Below are 21,408 nucleotides of genomic sequence, written 5' to 3'. Positions count from 1 at the left end.
GTTGGTCAAATCTCAAAAGCACAGCATGGACTTGGCGAGCTTCAGGGATATTTGCATCCCTGTAAAAGTCATATCGAGGACCATTTGGCGCCAAATCGTCATCTTCCTTGCTAATTGTGGAAGTCAAGGTTTCCAACTGTGCCGTGGCGACGAAGAAATGTCCCGCTCGCCCCGTTTTATCCAACGTTCGGGAAGGAAACAAATTGCTGAGCCGAGTCAGATCGCTAGCACTTGCGTAAGACTGCATGAAAGCCGATTTCCACGCCTCCTCGAAGGATTCACCTCTGTGGGAAGTGGCGGTCCATGACATGACGACATCCTTATGCAACAACCGGACTTCTTGGGCCACCTTACTATCCAACCTGAAGTCGTTCGCGTGCTTCTTCTCCCCCAAAGGCTTCTGATCAGGATCTTTACCGCCATCAGGCAATTCAAAGACATCCCTAAACTCTCCATAGAAATCCGGGAACCGCTCAGTGAATTGCGCTTCCTCAATCTCCTCCTCCGTGGCCAAATCGTGCTTCCGCTCTCTATATTTGTACAAATCCCCCTCAGCTTGCTCCTTATCTAATCGTTCCTGTTCTGCCACCGACCACGCATCAACCAGCTCCCCGAACAGCAAATGCAAATGCCCAAGACTATCCGACCTAGACCCGGCGCGCACTCGTAACACTGCTTGGGCCCGTCGAACGAAACTCATAATCATCTTTATTCCTACGCTTGAAAGATCCATGCCGTTGACTTCATCCTTCTGGCTCGTGATGCGCTTCAGCAGCGGTATCATCGTCTCGGCGGTATCGACTTTACCGTCGTCAATGAATCTTAAAGCTAACGATAACACGCGCCCGACACCGTCTTCATCCGCAATTTCATTAATTCTGGTTTGCTCAGTCAACAACCTCAATCCGTACTTGAACTGGTACACCGCAAGATAGACTGGTTGCAATATATCTCGGTATGCCCCATACTTCGTTTCCAATCGCTCAACCAAGGACGACAACGTATTCTGGAGATGCGCTTCCTTGGCTACCGTCATATCTCTCCTCTGATTCGCTTTTAACTCGGCAAGCAACGATTCGACAGCGACATCACTGAGGAGATGAGTACCGAGTTGACGGAGGTCATTCATGATGTCAGCCATCTGTGATCGTTCTGGCCGAAGTGCAACGCGTCCGGCCCATTTCTTGCTCTTGAGTTGGCATGTCTTCAAACGCTCCAGTAAGCTATGCACCATATCATTATCTTCGTTTCCCGTCATCAGACGTTCCATTTCGGATCTGACATGAACCTCGGCACGAAGAATGGAAGCTTCTTCCTCCATGAATTTAATCTTAACAGCAGGCCCTGCGGCGGGATCAATGGGGACTTCTGGCAAATACGCTCGAAGGAAAGCGAGTGAGTAGAACATCCATGCTCTACCGCGTGATCCTGTCGAACTTCCACTGGAAAGAATTGCCTCGCCCATGGCGTACAAACATGGCTTCAGATACTTCTGTAAGTTGCGTCTCACAGCATCCAGTTTTGCATCGTCTAAACGAACAGTAATTTCGTTAACAATGTCCATCACATTTTCAGTTCGATTTACGCCCGAAGACATGTCCGCAAGATCACGCGCGGTTCTCATCATTTCCAGGTGAACTACTTCATCAAAAGCCTTTCGATGGTTTTCTAAAAACTGCAAGAAGAAAGTATTCAACAGCTTATTCATACGGCTGCCACGCGCAGAACGTTACCTTTAAGATCACTGAGCCTAAGAGCCCCAAGTCGTCTTTAGCGATGTCACTCTTGTCCTCCTTAGCCGTTGACATTATGTAGTCCAGTAGGCCCTCAACTTGGTGAGTCTTCCCAACGTATCCGTACACAGGAACTGCACCGATATCCCCAAGAGATCTCAGCAATAATCGGCTCTCAATGCCACGTTCTAAAACAATCGGTCCCGCATATTTATGGTCAGGCGCTTGCGGAATGACGTTCCCTGATACTATGTCTAACTCGGCATTATCGAAAACAGAACCAGCCCGAGGGTCAATTTCCAGGGCTTCGGTCCAAAATGCCGATGCATTTGCCCAAAGCGATCGATGCCACCTATACATGGCGTCCTGGACAATAACATCGACAAACGCATTCAGCTGTTCCGACGTCAACGCGTGCGGGGTAGCAGATTGATCGCACACCCAGATGAGTCGTTGGAAGGGCTCGAGATCAAGTGGTGGACGCGACGTTTGCGACATCATAATTGTGTGGTGCGACTGAAGATCGGCCATAAGAGTATTCAACGCAGCCTATATCACCAAAACAGTGCCAAATCAATACCTATTGTGCGCTTGCCAGAGTGGACGAACATACCTCATTCAACCCGTCGCCAACAAATTGACCCAACCTCTTCAAAAGTGGCATCTCTCTGCTGAGTCCTGCGGCATCCCACAATGCCCACAACCCAACATTTACAAATCTCTCCCTGACATGCTCCAGTACTTCCATGGGTACCCGTGCATTTCTTTCGACCAATGATGCCCCTTCTATTGTCTTCCCTTCCTCGATAGCTTTCAAGTCATTGTTTAGTCTTTCCACGTAACTGTCGACCTTTTTGGCAAGCCGAATGGGGACTTCACGAAGCACCTGAACCAGGTCATTGTCATAGTCCCCTTCATTGAGGTAATACAATGTGGAAACACCTTCCACTATAGCCCTTCTAACGTCTTCGTCAATAACCACTCCAGGGTGTCCCAATCCACCCCATACCGCGTTTGACCGCCAAACATCTAGAGCATTATTTACATCTCCAAATGCTTTACTGACATCCACAAGTTCTTGTCGCTTAAGGATCGTGATTCCGCCATCTCTCCACAATATTGCAGATCCATCGACACCGTCTCTTTCGATTTCTTCTCGAACCCGTCCGATCAAGGCCCTCACCCGGTGCGTGTCCTCGTCGACGCCGGTTGAATATCGAACACAACGATCCAGAGTCTTGCGCAACCGACGTGACGCCACAATAATTTCATCAAATAACAGTTCAGAATGCTGTAGAACGCGCCAAAGACAATCACGCTGATCAAGGACAGCGTGAACCACTTCAGGATTCTCAGCAACCCAGTCAGCCTCACAGTCGATCCAGCGTAAAATGGCGTGCCTGACAGCCTCCATTAACGGCCAAAACAGGCCTACAGAGGAATGGCCCAGTTCCGACTCACCAATCCTAAAATTCGCGAATAGTCGTGACTTGTCTAATATCCCCCTCTGATCTCCAGTGCCTTTCCTCTCTTGAATAAGCTGAGAGACCGTAATCCTTCGTCTCAAGTCCCACAAATGCATTCTCCGAACATAGGCAGGCCATCCCTCCTGTGTCCTCAAAATTTCCCCAATGCGTCCTTCGATGGGCCTCAAATCCAACGGCAAGCCAGTCACTTCATCGGAAATAACCTGCCGACGTGCCTCCATCGTTTCACAATCTGGCCCGTCCAGCACATTCAGGACCATCTCCATAATAATTCGGCTCTCCGTGTCATCGTCTCGGATAAATCTCCTTAAGACGTACCCACTCCAAATCCGCCGCAATACCACGTCCGCTTCTCGACAATCCAGACCTTCCATGAAGATTTTGGCTGCCGCAGACAGGAGGTTCGCTCGGTTTGGCATATCAAGCGGGCTCAGAAGCACATACAGCAGATAGGAGCCGTCTATAGCGACCCGAGACAATCCTGATTGCTCGATCACAACCCGCCCGGAAAGGAAGTGAGGGAACAAACAAGGCGCCGAAAACTTATCGAGAAGCCTCTTTTCGGAATTGATGATATCGTTTATTCTGTCCACAACACCTGATACCCCATCGGCATCCTCCACATCGAACACGTCATCAACTGCCTTTCCTATCGCTTCATTGACGGCGATGCCTCGTTGTAATCTCTCGATAATCATCCTCCCGCACATCCTCACCTTCCGCATAGTACCGCCTTCAAAAGCACGGGCAGCGTTTCCTGGCAACCCGGACGCCTTTTCAACATCTGCGATCGCCTCAACAAACACTTCTACACCACGATTACGCATTGCGCGCGAAACCTCACCAAATCGTTCATCGAGTGCCATAAAAATTCTAAACCCATCTCGGACCCGAACCGTCCGGATGTGACCGTTAGCATCGACACCCCGTTCAGTAACGGTCAGAACGCCCCCAGACTCTAACAAGGGGTTGAGACGATCAAGTACGGATGACGGACATAGATTCACATTGTCAAGAAGTATCCAATGCCCTTCTTCCATCGCGCGGATAATCGTTCCATCAATCCATTCAAAGGTACCATGTGTCCCTTTGACAAGGGCCTCGGCATATAGATTGATCAATGTACGTATGTGATCGAAGGTTGGCAGAGATCTCCCTAGAGGATCAAACTCAATTCTTCCCGCCAAACGTTCTAGATCTGTGACGAATCGACTGAGAAAATCTAATTCCCCCTTGTCGACAGTCGGACGAATAGCGTCCCACTCCCTCATCGTTTGGTCAGCGGTTCTCAGATCATCTCCGCCATGACAGCACAGCTCCCGGACAACCCCCTCAACGATCCGACCCACTCCTTCCAGAAGTGCCTTCCGTCTCCGCACCACATCGGCCTGTTCGAAACCCCCAAGAAGCTCCACAGCGTCAACTCCAGGATTCAAACTGAATTCTCTTAGAGTCACCCCACACATGCCAGCCAGAAGCCTGACCAAGCTGGTTTTTCCAGATCCCCCTGGACCTGTTAAGATTGGCATATATCCCATTTCTACACACTTCAGGAGAGTTTCCAGAACTGGAAGGGTTGATGGAAGAATATGAAGGTGATCAATAGGAACCGACGCATGCGTGTTAGGTCCAGACCGGTTTGACTTCCGCTGAACCGATGCGGAGCCAATCAAAACCTCTTTGGGTGTGACCCTCCAAACAGGCCTCCGTCTTCTCTTCTCAAAAGATTCACCAAACGTCTCCTCGAACAAACTCCACACCACCTCACGATCGGCCGGGGTTCTCATTCGTTGAGCATACATCATCTCGACGAAAGCACTCGGATCCCCGCCATTATGACTCTTTACAAGCTCAACCCATCTGCCGACATCACGCAAATTGAATTCCCACGGTGCTCCACGCAAACCAAAGCGCATATTCACCATGGTTTCTTCCTTCATTCGTTCGTTAAATCGTACCATCTTGTGCAAAACAGATTGATCAACACCTTTGTACACACTGCCCACAATTGTCAACACATCGGCTTCGGTCAACGCGTCCACGTATACGCTGGTGAAGCGGTTGAGAAATGAGCGTGGTAGCCCTTTACGACCGCCACCTTGTCCCTGTGGATTCTGTGCCGCAAAGACGCGAAATCCGGCACCTTTACGAAATGCGCGATCCAACTCGGGAATGTATACCTCTCCACGATGATCTAGGCACGCGTTCAAACCCTCGAGGACCTGTTGTGATGCCAGATTCAACTCGTCAAGCAAAACCCACTCTCCACGTTTCATGGCACTGAGGAATGGTCCATCGCACCAAGCGAAGCGCCCGGCATTGCCAGTTCCCTCAACCGGTAAGTCCGTGCCGAACAGGTCCATCAGATCGGTTTGATCAGACAAGTTGATACGTGTCAGTCTATGCCCCGTCAGATGTGCCAATGTTGTGATCAAAGACGTTTTACCAACTCCTGGCGACCCCTCTAACAAGACAGGCTTGACTAGCTGCAGGGCTCGCAGCACACGAGTAAGATTTCGGAGTGTTGTAGGCGCCATGAACGAGAACGTTACGTCCCTCACAGTCTCAGGCCCCATTGCGATAAAAAATGGAGATACTCCGAACCTGTTGTCTACAGTTATAGCGCCGCCAAGCCCAACCTCATCATTTCCCTGCTCTTCTCCACCACACATTCGCCACAAAGCACGCCTCACTTCCATCTTGACATTGTCCACAGCGCCCAAGACTCCCAGAGCAGGGTTGACTCCAATACCATCCACCACCACCATGCATCCCCCGTGCACAAACGCCTCTTGAAGTCCTAATACTCCGGCAGTGTGCACACCGGCAAGGAATTCAATCCACCCCAGTACATCACGTAAAGAAACAACGGCATCACGATCCTTTCTCAGACGTTGCGCAAGCCAGTCGTAGAAGTCCATCATCCATTGTGCACACAATGCGGCGTCTGCATTGTTCACCCCTCCAACGTTCAACTTCTTTGCAACAAGTCCCTCCAAGTCACTCCTAGCGGTCACACCTGGTACCCAGATCTCGCAGAATCGGTTACGCAGCGCAGGACTCAGTTCCTTTTTCCCATAATCGCCTCCTGGATTCATTGTCGCAAGAAATCGGAAGCCTTCTGCCGCATACAACGCCTCTGCCCGGCCTTTTTCGGCCAGCAACAAGAATTGTGAAGGTTCGAGAACTGAATTGAGGCGTTCGAGAACAGAATCGTCGGCAAGTGAGATTTCGTCCAAAAGAAAATGTGCGCCAAAGCGGAGCGCTGTCGTGAGAGGTCCATCGCGCCATGTGAATAGTGTCTGAGACTTGTTGAATAGCTCTCGCGCCCGCTCCAACAACGTCTTAATGTCCTCATTAACAGAAATACGCTCCTTTACAACGTCCTCGGTCTCGCTGATAGCTCTTTTCAAATCCTCGTGCTCGCTTCCTTCAAAACTCAACTGATTTCGCAAGGCCCCCAACGTCTCCCAAGCCTCATTTACCGCTTCTTCGCGACCTCGAACTGGTCTCATTCCTCCAACAAAGTCAGCCACCTCGCTCCCTTGGTGTGCATTCACAATCTTCAGTTCCTTTCCGCACACTGCGGCCACGACCTGACAAACTGTTGTCTTTCCCGCTCCAGTGTCACCGACGAGTAGGACAGGCTCATTGAACTGCACACACTTCCAAACGAGCGTGAAAAGCCTTTTCGTAGTAGGGGTCCACACCATTTTATCAACAAGCTCGCTTACGGGACCTGTCCGGTTACCTTCCACCTGTGCCAACACTGCTGCAAATCCTCGTTCATAGAGGTCGTCAATATCGATAGAGACCTTCATCTCTTTCTCGATTACTTCCTTGACGATTCGTCGATCCTCCTCGCTTCGCATGCGCTCACCCAAAAGGCACCACCCCTCTTCAGCTAAAGCTTCATACCCAACGCACTCACGTCCGGCCCACCTAAACAAATCACGGAGAGTCACAAACCCATGACGACCTTCGAATACACGGCCACGGCCACGGGTTGTTTGAAGAGATTTATAGACCGCAACAATGCGCTGAGCATACGATGGTGCAATCTTGCAACGGGTTTCCAAAATAGTGTTCAGCTCCTTTGTCGGTATATCTCCAAAATGGATCTCCAGAAACCGGTTTCGGAATGCTCGAGACAGTTGTTTACGACCACCGTAAGTTGTTCCTGCGGGATTTTGAGTGGCGAAGAGCATGAAGGAGGGGTGAGGACGAATGGTGGTTTGCGTTTCCGGAATGAAAAGTTCTCTGTTGTCGTCGAGGAGGCGGTTAAGCGATTCAAGCACATCTGACGGTGCAAGATTGAGTTCATCCAGAATGAGCCAGTGTCCCTTTTTGAGCGCAGTGACAAGAATTCCCTAATAATGTCACGTTAGCATATTGGGAACCAAAAAGTTATATTAATAGAACCTCATTGTCTTACCTCCTGCCACACTAACCGCCCTCTACCTGCTTCCGCCCCATCTTCGCTCTCCCCCCATCCTCCGATATACTCTGCAACCTCCGTCCCTTCATGATTGTTTACACGCACACAAACGTGTCCAGTCAACTTCGCCAAATATTCGACCATACTGGTCTTACCGGCACTGGTGGGCCCTTGTATTAGCACAGGATACTTTCCGGACATGACCGCACGCGACAAGTAAGACAGATTCTGGAGCACCGTTGGCGTTAGGATGTACGTTTCTGACAGGGCCAGTGTATCGGCGGGCGGTGAAGGTCCAAGCGGAAGCCAGTAACTTCCCACGTTAACATGTCTCGCAACTTCGGAATGGAGGTCAGGATTCCGAATTCCTCGACCAAGGTTGACACCTTTGCCCACTGTCTCTCGTAAAACCGTTTCCACTTTTACCCGACTCACTTCCCCAAGTCCTGTACCAAAGGTCATGGAGCATCCTTCCCAGGTGGCTCTACGTATTCCCCAGACACCTTTCGCCGTTGTCCCAGCAGCAAACATCAATGCTCTCGCAAGCGTCCGCATACTGTAGTGCACTCGGTGATCTGCGCCATCATAGATCAGTCCCTGCGATGCAAAGCCGCGAACACTGGTATAGAATGTTGCAATATCGGTACAAAGGTCTGCACCGGCCGTGGACGGTGGTAAAACTGCTTGAAGGTACTGGCGTATGATACCGACCAAATCCACAAAGGTGGAATCTGGTGCATCTACCCAAAACTCCGTAAATCGCCCACGGAGACCGGCCGCCAAATCTTTCTTCCCGGCATCGTTAGCCGGATTCATACAACCGAATAACCTGAAATTTGGATGTCTAAAGACAGGCTCGGTATCACCCCGTTCGAGAAGTACCAGACTAGATGTTGCAGAAGCCAACAATCCTGTGAGACAGTCGAGAGTTTCGGGTGTGGCTAGATTTATTTCATCGAGTAGCACCCAATGCCCCTCTTTAATCGCACGGACCAGCGCTCCCTCAATGAACGAGAACAGAAGTGATGCTGAAACTTTCTGCTGGGTACTTTCAAAAGTTAACAAGTTCTTCGCAAAGGATTGCCATTCGGTTTCCAGCGCTGGATCATAAGTCCTCTTGGTTTTCTTCTTCTTGTTAGCTTGACCGGACTCCGCTCTTGCCCCACTCGCCATCTCTCCTTTCATTCTAGCAAACACCTCTTCCGCCATTTTCACGCCCATTCGACAACCTTTGATGAAAATCGGCCATCTACTGCCCTTGAAGCCCTTGCGTACACCTTCAAGAAAGGCGACGTTAGCTTTTACTGAAAATGTTGCAGCAAACAGTCGCTCAAATTCGTTCAGGACAGGAACCGCGAGAATTTTCACGTCAACTGGTTTGAAGCCACCAAGAAGATCGCTAGAATCTGACTGCTGGGACATGTTGATGACGGTGAGAGGGGTATTGGTCAAGTGGGCCAGGTGTTGGACGACAGTGGTTTTTCCGGTACCAGTTTCACCCACGAGGAGGATAGGCTCGTTCTGAGCTGTACTGACTGCTAACCGTTCCAAAAGGCGGACCGTTGATGGTGTAGGTGCAAACGGTCGTGGAGTGCTTGCTTGGAGGAGATCACGGGGATTCTTGGAAAGCGTAACACGCCCCACAGAAGTAGTTTGGTCGGAGGTTTGAATAGTTGGAACATGCACCTCTGAATAAAAATGCACGCGATGTGGGGGGACACCGAGAACGCTTCCAATTTCTTCAAGAACTTTGTCTCGCACCGCTTTCTCCGTAATCATACCAGTAAAGCAGTCGGCTGCTTCACGGTAAAGATCTTCTCTGACTGCCAGGGATAGATCGGAATCTTCCCCATCAACATCCATTGCTTGCTGATGGTCACTTACAGATAGTCGCACTTTCGTCATAACCTCCACCCTATTGCACCATTTGATCAAGTCCCTCAACGACGCACTTCGACCCCCGCTCACCATCTTATCCTTAAATAAGTCTCCAATCACATTGAACGCCTTAATGATCCGTTCTTGCAGACCAGCAGCCTTTAACCGAGGAAACTTCTCACTAATTACGTCGACAATCTCCTGCTCACTCAATGGCTCGACAGCGACTCGATGCCATAAGCCTTCTCCAGCAGCATGCCCACCCATTCCTCGTGTGCCAGGCCCGACAGATCTGGTTCCAAAAACTCTGAAGCCCTCCTTTGCCTTCACTTTCTCCCCTCTGCTCGCAACAAACAGCCACCCAGTCTCTAACAAGGGGACCAGTACGCTGACCACTTCCAACGGAGCCAGGTCAACATCTTCAAATAAAATCCATCGGCCTTCAGTGACGGCTGTTGTGAGCACACCAGGTTGCCAGCGGAAGGAACCTGGGGTGGACGTACAAATGTATGTTCCCAAGAGCACCTTGGCATCCGTTTGATCTCCGAGATGAATTTTAAGGAGTGTGTCGTGTCGCCCGAGGAGACGAGCTGCTTCCTCTACTAATGATGTTTTTCCTACACCTGGCGCTCCTTGGAGCAAAATGGGAACGTTGAGGGATAGTGCCAATGCGACACTATGGAGATTGCGTCTGGTAGTCGATGTCGGGATGAGGGAAGGTATTCTATTGTTGTCTGGTGCGCTTGCAGAGGGCAGTAGAATTCCAGATAAATCCACTGTTAGTGACGACAGATCACTGGCACCTATCCAGAGGCACTGTCCTGACGCATTGTCAGGGGAAACATCAAATAAATGCGCTTGCTCAATGGTGTCGTATTCATCCTCAATCAATCGAAGTAATTGCAATTCCCCATCCTGCTCAATATCTGCCTTCAATAACCTTGTTACGAACACCTGCGTCTCGGCATCGGACATTCCAAGGACAATTGCAAGAGTGTGGGCGGCGAATGTACGCACTTTAGAGTCGTGATGTAATACAATGGTATATAATGGTGTCCAGGACATCAAGGGAGTAAAGGTTGAGGGATCCCATCGGACCAAACGGTAGAGGCTACGCATTAGCCGCCTTTGACGTTGAAGGGACGTAGGAGAGAGTGATGCTGAGCGCTGTTGGATCGAAATACGAGGTATTTAGCATCGAACATAGGAAGTAGCAAAAACTATAGTACCGAATCCTACCTGTAACACCTCCAAATTCATCGCCATGGTCATCCCCTGGACTGCGTAGGTCAATATTTGCGGGGCTACAGGTAAGATCATAGACAACGCTCCCAAAAGCGTTTCGATCCGTTCACATGCCCTATCTCTATCCACATAACTATTTACAATGTTTCCGTCCAAATCATGTTTCGGACTCGAGTGGGGTGATGCTATTGTTGAGACTACCGGCTTTTTTTCTGGCCGGCAACATTCACAGATCCCCGCATACATTCGTTCGGCCCTCTCAGCATTTTTCAGAGCTGCTATCCACCTAGCAGCAAAGTCCAATAATAAAGGCCGAAAAAGGTGTACGAGGTGAGTAGTTTGGCATGGTCGAAGAAGAAGGGAAGCAAGAGTATCGAGCAAGTGTTGTATTGGAAGTTGGTGTGCAGGTAGTGGTGATGTTACAATGGAAGTGATAAGCGCTCGCTCGTGCTGTTGTATACAGTTTGAAGAAGTAAATGAAGAAGCAAACAGTGCAAGTGAAGGGAAAATGTTGAAACGGAATGTAAGATTTTCTACTGGACAGTCAGGCCCAGTTGGCTTCGCCGTCGCTCCGCTTGTATCAAACATGGCGGTACCCATCGCAGTCCCGCTATTACTGCCCGCAGAGACCGTTCGAGGTCCCACTCCGAAAATTGGAAAGAAAAGCGGTAGAAAAACGCTGCTGGAAGGCCAAGCTTGCAGCGCTTGCACTCACGATCTTGTCAGCGCGACTAAGCGCAATCCGCGTCAAGGCCCAAATCCAAAAAAAATCAAACTTGCTTTCGTAAGCGACGTGTAAGCGGCAGCCTACTTACCTGTTGGAGTGTCAACCGTCTATACGAGCACCTTGTCGTGAAACTTTTCGTTGTTTACAGGTCAGGCCCCAAGCGACTGCCAGCAGATGAACAGTTCAAGGCATCGCGTGGGTGCCCGATTCTATAAACGGCGAAAGTTACAGGACACCTTGGATTTGATACAGTCTCCATGGCCATTTCCCAACAAGCGTTGTTTACAGGTCAGGCCCCTGGCAATGGCAGAGACAGCGCCAGCTGTCAGCATTGAGTTCATTGCGAGGGTTGCTTGAGTCTGTAAACGGCGCTAAGACAGACCATTGATTCGACCGCGACTGAGTTGAGTGAGAAAAGGACGCTACCCGACCTCTTTTTATAATCCAAGCTTTAACTCCGCTTCGACATCATTAGCAATATTCTTGACCCACATGCTAGAAATTAATTGCAAAGGGGCCCGATTGAGAGCACATAGATACCATTAAGAAGTGCGCAGCAATCTTAATTTTAATGCTTCCACCTGCATCTTGCGCGGGAAGACACGCGATACGGTACTGCGCAAACTCGTCCTCTCCTCCGTCGTTCCCTCCAGACTTCCTGCAGAGTCGAATTCCATTAGGTCTAAAGAATTAGTAATCTAGAATGAACCCGAGGGTATGGTTTGCAGCAGGACCTTCAAGTTTTCTCTCCGTACATGCACCACTAGCCAGCTATAACAATGCAGCACTAGCCAACTATCACATCGTATGCCCGTTCAAGACAAAAGCAAGTTTTGGTACAGTCAGAAGGTAAATCATCACTCCCATTTTAGTGGTGTTCAATTTACGGGATGTCACATATTCTAGTCATAAATGATCAATTTTGGGAAATCGCGAATAATAGCAGTTTTGAAGCGGTGGTGAATCACCAAGTTTTCTTTCAGAATGCATTATCTAGCGGAGAAAAAGTTATGAGCCTGTTCATAGCTCCGAATGGATACGCCAATATGCGGCCATGTGCTGGGATTCATGCTCACATACTCACCGTTGTGAACTACTAACGGTGCCCACTACACACATATATACCGTCAACCAACGTTGGAGCGAAGCGTCACCATGCTTCTCTGGATCCCTCGCCTCATCATTAAAATCCTCGGCCCGCGCCAACGTTCATCGGGCACGGATACCCGCGAAGTTGTATCGCCAAAGGCCAGCCGACCCACAAAAGGCGGATCTGCCATGGGGACAGGAGGAACCTCATCGCATTATCCCGAGCCCCATCCCTCTACCAGCCCCACGCCAAATGCTGCCGAATTGGAACGAATACGCCGCGGATTCCGCGTTTGGGTAGTTCTTTTCATGCTGGTCATGCTTGGGTGTGTTGTGAATGTGATTATATTGGATGTCATGTGGGTGAAGAGAGGCGGATTTGCAGCCAAGACTACCGTAAAAACCCCTTCGACCAGCGGTAATAGTACTGGTCGCCCAGGTGGAAGTCTAGGAGGATCCATAAACGTTGATTAGTTAGGACCATGTAGCTGAGAACGGCAGGGTTGTTCGTCAGCAAATGTTTTCATTATCGTATGGAAATAAAAGAACATCTGTTACTTGCCATATTAGCTGTAAGAAACACGCCGCAAAGGTTTGGTGTGAATTGTCGACTAGTTTAGAACAGTCGGATATGCCAGCAAGCAATGTAGAACAAGCATCCCGCTTGCACAAAAGCTGTGTTGCTTATATTGGTTTGTCGAATCTAGTTTGTCCCATAGGATGACGCCGCACCGCTTGTTTTTCCAAATGCCTCCTTGTTTCTCCCACCATGTGACATTGAAATGCGGATAGTGATATGAATATTCCCGCTCAACGTATCATTCATAACCAAAAATAAAAACAAACAAGCTGGAACGACGCCAAGGGAAACATATATCGCTTACGTAAGGACATTTAGCGCTAAACGATACTCGAAATAGGTACAGGGAGGATTTGTGTCCCATTGTTAAAGCTATGTCTGTTGCCAACAAACTACACAAAGTGTCCCACTAGATTTAATATGCGGTTGGACATTTGGATCACCGATGTAAAGGTTTATTTTAACCGTTGAGCCTATTTCTGGGTACTGTACCGTGCTACCGTCGTACGCCGTAGACACAACATCACATTAACCTTCACTAAAAACGCAGTTGGTCCATTTCCAGCTTGCGCTCATCGCTGACATGACCGCTGAGACCAGCTATACTGCTAACATTGGCGAATGGTACCCCAATACCCCGGCCGAACGAGCTGTAAACGTGGTTGTACTGTTAATCAACGCAGTCTGCGTCGTCGGGAATGTATTTTTATGGTGTGTATGGTATCATGATCGAACTCTGCGTACTAGCATCAAGAGTTTGTTGGTAAGTACAGCATGGTAAAATCTTTGGAATAGCGATTTCCAGCTCTTTGTCCTCAACGTCAGCACACAGATCTTGAATATATCCTTTTTTGACTTGGCTTGGGCAATTTTTCAAGTCATCCTCAAGAGTTGGAATGGTGAGATACATGTACTCAAATACCGCTTTGGATGTGAAAAGCCTCCTGACAGAGAGATATCATAGTATATCATGGTGCTTGGGCAAGCGGAGTGTGGAGTTGCCAAGCCAACTCCATGATGAACAACATCTGCCAAGCTGTCTCGATGCAGACGCTGATGCTCGTTTCATTAGATAGATGGATGAGTATTGTCAAAGAGTAAGTTCTGAGATTTGTCGGTCGCCCCGAGTCTTAAAAACAAACTTATGGGGTTCCATTTCCTTGTAGGCGCTCGTCAAAACCAGCGGACACGTATATAATGATCATAAACAGCTGGATTGTTGCAATTGGTATGTACAGACACTAGCACGCAGTTTATAGCCTGTCACATACACATCTCATGAGCGACGTTATTTCAAGTATTTACAATCCTCAACGTGCTCGCATCGGGCAACAGACCCATCCTAGCCGCCAGTCATACGTATTGCGACCCCGATTGGATGGCACCCAAGTGGGGCCAAAAGGCGATGGGATATTTCACCATCGTATGTTACGTGTCTTTTGTCCTCATCATGAGTTTCTGCTACCTGTCCATATTTCGCAAATTCCGCCAAAGCGTTGCTGGGCTGAGAGATATGAAGACGCACCTCTCCAGCACCGGGGCACGATCAACGCTGAAGAGCGATATCATGGATTCTGCAACAAGTGCTGGCACCGCGGACGCTGTTGGCAGCAACACAGCTGGGGGACCGTTGCCAAAAGATTTACTACTGAAAGCAGGCACCGAAGAGGCACTTGTTATGTCCAAGTCAACTTTGAACCGGAGTGCGGGCCCCGAGGAAAGAGGTACTCGCAGAGTCACTCAGTTGGTTCATACGGTACACAATCTAACCTTCAAGCATCTATGCAGCGCTGATTCGTAAATTCGCCATTCTCGTGACCACCTTTGCACTCACTTGGGGACTCTGGGTGTTCCTAATTTTGATCCCAGAGACGGTGACGAATCGCATGTCCTCTCAAGTGCCGGATATGTTGGCGGCCGTTGGGTTCCCTGTCAATGCGGTATGACTCTCCGTTCTAATCCCTTAATACGTGTAATCTGGAAACTCATGACGAGGTTCCTCTTCTTACAGGCCGCAACGCCGTTCTTGTTTATTCTTCTTGATAGCAGATTTAAGTCTGCCGCAAAGAGCTTGCTCAGATGGAGTTGATCTGTTCTTACAGGTGTTGATGTTCGTTTGTTTTGCTTTGGAAATACCGTCATTGTCGATGCTGATTGACGTTCGGAGCGTACTGGAAATAATTGAAATAGATATTACAATAAATAGACCCTCGCTGAGTGTTGTATGGTCGAAGACATTGCGCTGTTTCTAATGCGCTTGTCGAAGAGCGAAAGACTGCTTGATCAACGAGGAGAAACGCGTCTTGGTTTACAGACTTCCCGCTGGTTGCCGACACATGCTCCAACCACTCGTCTTCCTCGTCATAGGCTCCTGACATAGGAGGATATGCCACGCTCACCAATGAAACCACCCTCTCCAGTCCGACAATCGTCTAGAACCTCTGCCAAACTGCCCACGGGTAGCATTCTCACACTCCCTCCAGAAGTAGCTCTGAACATCTTGACCCACCTCGCAGGATATTCCCTCATACAGGCTTCCCAGACATGCTCTCTGTGGTATCAACTCTGCCAAGACGAAAGCATATGGTACAAACTCGCCATTAAGCACAACTACATTGACTCCACGCACGTGATGGCAAAATCGCCTGAAAGTCATCCATTACGACGAGAGATGCACCTGACGAGCGAAACAAGCCACGGTTGGGAATGGAAGAAATGGGTGAGACAACGATTAGAGCTGGATACACGGTGGGACACTGGACAGTGGAGCGAAGACTCTTTTACAGGGCATGCGGATGTTGTGCTGGCCGTTGCCATCGATGAAAACAACGGACGCATAATAAGTGGAGATCGGACCGGGAAGCTCCAAATAATGGATTTCAATAGTACAGTTACGAGGCAACAAGGGGCGCATAGAATGGCTGTCAGTTGCTTGGCGATATCTGATGGCAATGTAATCAGTGGTAGCTGGGATGGTGAGCGCCGTTGCTGCAGTTCCCCTTCAGCCGTGGACCAACACTGACGGTTGCTGAAAGGGATCGTCAAAATATGGGAATACCATCTCGGAGGACTCCATATGACTACCCGGCCGAACATGATACTTCGGCACCCGTCATCCGTCATCTGCATCCGGACATCTGCATCGCTTCTTGCCGTGGGTACCATGACCAGCGGTATCCAACTATGGAATCGACAAACATTGCAGCCTGTTCGCAACCTCTCAATCCCAGACTCGACACGAAACAGTGTCCATAGTGTGGACTTTAACTCTTCCTACATCTATGCGGCAGTGGAAGATGACATATACGTGTGGTCCAGAAATAGCTACTCACTGGTCGCTCGGCTTGAGCTACACAAGAGTACGATCACTAGCCTTAGGATGCTGGACAATGGACGGATTGTAACCGGGGACGAGAAAGGAATTATATTAGTCTGGAAACCCAACGAGGAGATTTCAGCTGTAGCCAAGCGGAGTCATGGTGCCATTAAAAGGAAAGATTGCAGTATCGTCGAACTCAAAGGACACACAGATGGTGTTAGATGCCTGCAAACCAGTTGCGGAAGGCTCATTACGGGTGCATACGATAACGTGAGTGTCAGCGCATATTTTTCACTGGACAACCCAAGCCATATAACATTGCGTTCATAGACCGTCCGTATCTGGTCCCTCACAACCTTGAAACTCTTACATACGCTCAAATCACACGTCGGCGACGTCAATGCCGTAGACTGCACGGCGGAAATGATCGTCAGCGGTTCAGACGACGGCTTGGTAAAAGTATGGGATTTTAGACCAGGAATTGCTGAACGGGACTCTCGATCCGCGACAAATCAAAGTTGGGCAGATGCCGCACTGATTGCGTTGAAGCATTTGGGGGGTTTACGAACCTGTGATGAGATATTTCACGAGATTGAAAGGAGAGGATTATATCCAATGGGGTAGGTGGATTCAGACATTATGTTTGATCAGACGTGGCGGCTAACCTGTTTTGCTGCTGTCGAAGGCGTCGGAAAACACCCAAGAATTCACTCAATGCAGCCCTCCATTTAAATGCTAGATCAGATGAAGGGAGAATATTTATAAACGAGAGTAAAGTGCCGCATCGATTCGGGGTGCGACCATAACCTTGTGGTCATTTATAGCAAGTTGAAGAAGGGGAGTGAGACAGGGCTTTCTTGAAAGCAGTAGACATTTAGTGGGATGTAAATACATAGACACTCGCTGGGAACAGATTGCCTTTGTATATAACCTTATAACTGTTGAATTGGAAGATGTCGAGCCGTATTGAGAATGCTGCGTCAAAACCGACCCACTAACATTGCATCTTGGAATGCAAACCACGTAATTTTATACAAGAAGCCTCAACCCATCCCTCTCGTACATGCCCTCTAACATGCCAGATCACATTGACATGGCACGGCAAATCACCACATCATGATACAGGATACATTGTACGTACACGCTAAATCAATACAAACTTGAAAGACTTACACCTCTACAAAAACAAAAAAACCAAACTACTACTGTCGAACCCACTATGACGACTTGTAGATAGCAAACTGACTTTTGATGATTCTTGCGTTAGTAACCGTCATTCCAGCCGATAATAATGACCTGTTCGATAGATGACCCCATCATCTCGGACGAGTAAAATGGGGACAATTTGGGGCGTGGAGACAGGGGAGGTGGGGTAAGATGTTTCTGTCGTTGACGAAAAGTAGATACTCTTTTGCTCTTGCTTAACGCAACCGTCAAGCGAAACATCCACGTCTGCGTTATGCCCGGGAAGACTAGCGAGTAGCAGTTCACTGGTTTCAACCTGAGTTTTGGTTGACGGATGGGTACCGAAAAAGACCCATAGGTTTGGTTGAAAGTTTGTGCCAGTCAAGGCGATGACACCGGGGTTGAACCTCGTGATGAACTTTGTGGTTGGTATGGGGTGGACTCGCATGAGAGGGAAGCGAGTCCGAAGGGGTTCCCGGGGTGTCGGTGATCCATGGGGGTCCTCATCGTCAGAGGAGCTAAAGATATCGCTGTCACAGTCGGAGCAGGGAAGCGATGCAGGATCGAGTGTGTCGATTTCGCTGGGTGTTAGTGTTGGGATGTGGAATGTGCATTCGATTTGATCTATACAGATTTACATTCCATTAAGACTCGGGTGGATAGTTTTGTGTCAGGATATGTGTTTACCCACCCGTTCCCACAACAGTCCAAATGCAGGTCTCGCCGACATCGTTCGAAGGCACCGGAGACTGCCCCTTTCCCTTTCCCTTTCTCCTCCTTAGTGCGGCGGCATTTTGCACATGCTCCCGATCAGGATCACTTTCATTATCGTTTCCGTGACGGCGTCCACGGTTCCTCCTAGCAGAGCTCCCTGAACTGAGTTTCGTGTGATGAAGGTCTACTACAATGTGACCGTATCGAGAGGAGAGAGAGAGGAATTGGCCCGCGTGTCCTGCAAGTTGAAAGGCAACTTTGTGAAGTGGGGAGATGGGGTCGCCCCGTCGAGATGGTTCCTGAGGCGCGGTTCCTGCAGTGTTAAGTTGGAGAATGTTGAGAGAAGATTCAAACAAGAGCAATTTGGAGGGATGTATACCTTGCTTCTCCACTGCATCCACTTTGGCATCAATAACAGCATTTGTCCTGTTCTCAATCTTTCGGACAATCAACGGTCGAGTAACCAGTCCCGTCGAACAATTCTGCAAGACAACCGTATCGCCATAATGAATAGGGCGGGCACAGGGTGGCTTTTCATCCTGTCCCGATGCCACGGGCGCATTCCGTGCTAGTTTACGCTTGACATTTAACGGAGTCGTTGGAGGCGTCATGAATACTTGCGACCCGAACCCAAGACCATCATCGTAGGCATCCATATCCACCGATCCGTCATTCAAGTCGCCGCCACTTCGAAATTTGGGGCGAGTCCACACCAGATCTTCTTGCGGTTCCCCAATAGCGACAATGTCAAGATAAGTACCTCGATTAGGAGCTGAGAGCATCGGTGACAAGCCTGGTGCAACATATGGATCAAAGCGCGGATCGTCAACAGCAAAGATAACCCAATTATCCCACATGCCGCTGCATGGTACCAGAGTCATATTGTCAGCGTCCACGCCCAAGAAGCGTGTGTTGCCCGTTTGGGATTTCGTGCGATTGAATATGGCGATGGTCGATCCCGACATGATGAGTACTGTCCATAAAGGTGGTTTGAGTGACAAGCAATCAGAACGAGAGACGATGTCTGATGCTTACACTGAGCTTTAGAAGTTTGTCTCTTCTTTGAAGGTTTTGATATTTTTGTAAATGGTTTTGATTCGTACAGTAGAGGACCTGCAGGACATTGAATCTAAAATTGTACCGTCGATAAGCCTGCAATTCTCCAAATCAAATCTCACATTGCTGTAACACATGCCTGGAAAAAGAGAGGAACTCGCTTCCTAGATTCGTTAACACCTACATGCAGTTTCTGGAAAACTGCCGCAGCAACTGTCTTGTGCGATCGAGCATCCGGTCTATCCCGTAGCGAACTGGTGCGGCTCAAAAGATCGATACGCTCCTGCATGTACTTTACATTTCCCAAAATTCCTTGAGCTTTGTCCAGTGCACCCGGAAGATGGACTTCATCGTCCTCGTATTCAGAGTCGGAGGGTGTAGCCCTCGTGGTACATGAATTTTCCGTTTTGCTTGGAACTCGTGAGGGCTGCTGTTCTGTATGGAAATTTGGCATTGTCGAAATGCGAATCTGTAGATTCTTTCCGCCAACTTTAGAGTCCGCTAAAGCATCAGGTGAATTTGCGTATGCCTCTTGGAGTTTTGGTAAATCCCAACCGCCTCCTAACAATCGGCATATTGGAGACGTAAAGAACCTTTAATTGCAGAAACGACACCATATCATCAGTTATTACCCATGTAAAACATAAATTTAGGCAAATCTTGACATATCAAGTGATAGTTACCTCTTTTCCTCACCATAGGATTTTTGTGCTGCTGTTGATTGCGTAACAATGATCGTGCATTCATGGGATGGATCCTGTAGATATTCGCCAACTAGTTGGCTGTGATTATAATAAAGTTAACCGATCAACGCGTTTCAGGGATTAAATAATCAACAAAAAGCCACGCACCACAGTCGGCCCATTGTTAGTCTGCCATTGTAATCAGGCACAAGATGTTCCTCACCCTTGATGGAGACGGCTTCTTGAAATTTCATATTTGCTGCATCTGAGGGTACAACAAAGTCATGGTCGAAATCTTCGGGAGTAACATCCACAACATTCGTCACGTTCATGGACGCAGGTGTGTGCATGTGAAGAGACTGAAGAGGATCCGACGGGGACATGGCCGAGTACAACGAATACCCGTCCAAAAAGGCATCAACGGAGCGTCGACGTCGCGGATTCCATTCGTAAGGGATATCAAACGATTGTCCTCGGGTGCGCTTCCGGACGATGGGCAGATTACCGATTGGGGCCGATCGTGGTTGATTGATTAGCATAGGATCAACACTACCAGGGCCTGTGTGGGTAGGCGGCGTTACAATGCGCAATGGCTCCGTGTGTCTCCTGATTACGCCATGAGGTAGTTTTCCAGTATGCCCGTGGGGAAACGGCGGCGATTGGATGAGATGCTCTCGTCTTGCCGGGGCGCTTGGCGAAGAGAGAATTGCCGTTGGCGTTGATGAGCTGTTGGCAATGCTGTGAATGTGGGAGTCTTCAGGACTAGGCGGATCTGATGCTGGCCACATGTGTGGAAGTCCGGGGGTTAGCCGAAGCGAGCTGAATCCTTGCGAGTGATCAAAAGGCAGAAGCTTGATGGATGACCTTCGTCGACGCGCGGCGGCGGCTGCTGCTGTTGCTCCGAAAAGACTTTCTTCCAAGGCATCCGTCGAAGAAGACACTGCCATTTGCTGTACGGATGTCGATGCGAAGGAGCCCGTTGCTGAAGAGGTACTTTGGCTGGATGCTGCCGTTGCACGAGTAAAGTCAAACGGATTGTAGCTGGAAGGTAGGCTTTCAACAAACTGCAACTGATCGTCGGAACTCTGTTCTTGCTTGATTGGAGTGGATGGAGAGAATCCTTGAGAGCCAGCGACCACAGGAACGGAAGTTTGGGACTCTGAGGACGAAAACATTGAGATCTGCTGTTCGACGTCGCGATCGGTTTCCGAGGTCCATGCAGGTACCTCCTCTTGACGTCTTTCCACTGCGGCAGATATGAGCGGGATGCTCAT

General features: G+C 49.1%; 5 protein-coding genes across 5 annotated transcripts; 3 read left to right on the top strand and 2 right to left on the bottom strand.

The window, feature by feature from the left end:
• Nucleotides 1-12: 12 nt before the first annotated feature.
• SPPG_08934 (uncharacterized protein) lies at nucleotides 13-11,494 on the bottom strand (the record flags this gene model as incomplete). Its single annotated transcript, XM_016757083.1, has 6 exons — nucleotides 10,776-11,494; nucleotides 7,656-10,703; nucleotides 2,347-7,590; nucleotides 1,734-2,282; nucleotides 82-1,675; nucleotides 13-59 (listed from the first exon to the last, which is right to left on the bottom strand). Exons 1-6 carry the CDS (start codon nucleotides 11,379-11,381, stop codon nucleotides 13-15), a joined length of 11,088 nt encoding a protein of 3,695 aa, XP_016611999.1. The 5' UTR covers nucleotides 11,382-11,494.
• Nucleotides 11,495-12,217: 723 nt separating this feature from the next.
• On the top strand, nucleotides 12,218-13,160 carry SPPG_01411 (uncharacterized protein). The gene has a single exon (XM_016749726.1). The coding sequence runs from the start codon at nucleotides 12,664-12,666 to the stop codon at nucleotides 13,069-13,071; it is 408 nt and encodes a 135-aa protein (XP_016611998.1). The 5' UTR covers nucleotides 12,218-12,663; the 3' UTR covers nucleotides 13,072-13,160.
• Nucleotides 13,161-13,557: 397 nt separating this feature from the next.
• On the top strand, nucleotides 13,558-15,390 carry SPPG_08933 (uncharacterized protein). Its single transcript, XM_016757082.1, has 8 exons — nucleotides 13,558-13,660; nucleotides 13,728-13,940; nucleotides 14,010-14,076; nucleotides 14,142-14,274; nucleotides 14,344-14,405; nucleotides 14,476-14,901; nucleotides 14,966-15,117; nucleotides 15,189-15,390. Exons 2-8 carry the CDS (start codon nucleotides 13,761-13,763, stop codon nucleotides 15,264-15,266), a joined length of 1,098 nt encoding a protein of 365 aa, XP_016611997.1. The 5' UTR covers nucleotides 13,558-13,660; nucleotides 13,728-13,760; the 3' UTR covers nucleotides 15,267-15,390.
• Nucleotides 15,391-15,474: 84 nt separating this feature from the next.
• On the top strand, nucleotides 15,475-17,467 carry SPPG_08932 (uncharacterized protein). The gene is made up of 3 exons (XM_016757081.1): nucleotides 15,475-16,766; nucleotides 16,827-17,116; nucleotides 17,182-17,467. Exons 1-3 carry the CDS (start codon nucleotides 16,254-16,256, stop codon nucleotides 17,300-17,302), a joined length of 924 nt encoding a protein of 307 aa, XP_016611996.1. The 5' UTR covers nucleotides 15,475-16,253; the 3' UTR covers nucleotides 17,303-17,467.
• Nucleotides 17,468-17,755: 288 nt separating this feature from the next.
• SPPG_08931 (uncharacterized protein) lies at nucleotides 17,756-21,408 on the bottom strand (the record flags this gene model as incomplete). The annotated part of the gene is made up of 7 exons (XM_016757080.1): nucleotides 17,756-18,305; nucleotides 18,373-18,708; nucleotides 18,775-19,368; nucleotides 19,431-19,524; nucleotides 19,591-20,044; nucleotides 20,135-20,233; nucleotides 20,303-21,408. 7 exons carry the CDS (start codon nucleotides 21,406-21,408, stop codon nucleotides 17,770-17,772), a joined length of 3,219 nt encoding a protein of 1,072 aa, XP_016611995.1. The 3' UTR covers nucleotides 17,756-17,769.

The sequence above is a fragment of the Spizellomyces punctatus genome (assembly GCF_000182565.1).
Source record: "Spizellomyces punctatus DAOM BR117 chromosome Unknown supercont1.2, whole genome shotgun sequence".
Taxonomy (NCBI): Eukaryota; Fungi; Chytridiomycota; class Chytridiomycetes; order Spizellomycetales; family Spizellomycetaceae; genus Spizellomyces; species Spizellomyces punctatus.
Note: the sequence above shows the minus strand (reverse complement) of the source record. Positions and strands in the feature narration are given on the sequence as shown.

What these genes read in the sequence shown, in the direction of transcription:
- SPPG_01411 (XM_016749726.1), top strand. Translation starts at nt 12,664, where the DNA reads ATGCTTCTCTGGATCCCTCGCCTCATCATTAAAATCCTCGGCCCGCGC.
- SPPG_08933 (XM_016757082.1), top strand. Translation starts at nt 13,761, where the DNA reads ATGACCGCTGAGACCAGCTATACTGCTAACATTGGCGAATGGTACCCC. An exon ending in CAGCTGGATTGTTGCAATTG is followed by an intron (nt 14,406 to 14,475) that starts GTATGTACAGAC and finishes CGTTATTTCAAG; the next exon opens with TATTTACAATCCTCAACGTG. An exon ending in TTGGGTTCCCTGTCAATGCG is followed by an intron (nt 15,118 to 15,188) that starts GTATGACTCTCC and finishes CTCTTCTTACAG; the next exon opens with GCCGCAACGCCGTTCTTGTT.
- SPPG_08932 (XM_016757081.1), top strand. Translation starts at nt 16,254, where the DNA reads ATGACTACCCGGCCGAACATGATACTTCGGCACCCGTCATCCGTCATC. An exon ending in TTACGGGTGCATACGATAAC is followed by an intron (nt 16,767 to 16,826) that starts GTGAGTGTCAGC and finishes TTGCGTTCATAG; the next exon opens with ACCGTCCGTATCTGGTCCCT. An exon ending in AGAGGATTATATCCAATGGG is followed by an intron (nt 17,117 to 17,181) that starts GTAGGTGGATTC and finishes CTGCTGTCGAAG; the next exon opens with GCGTCGGAAAACACCCAAGA.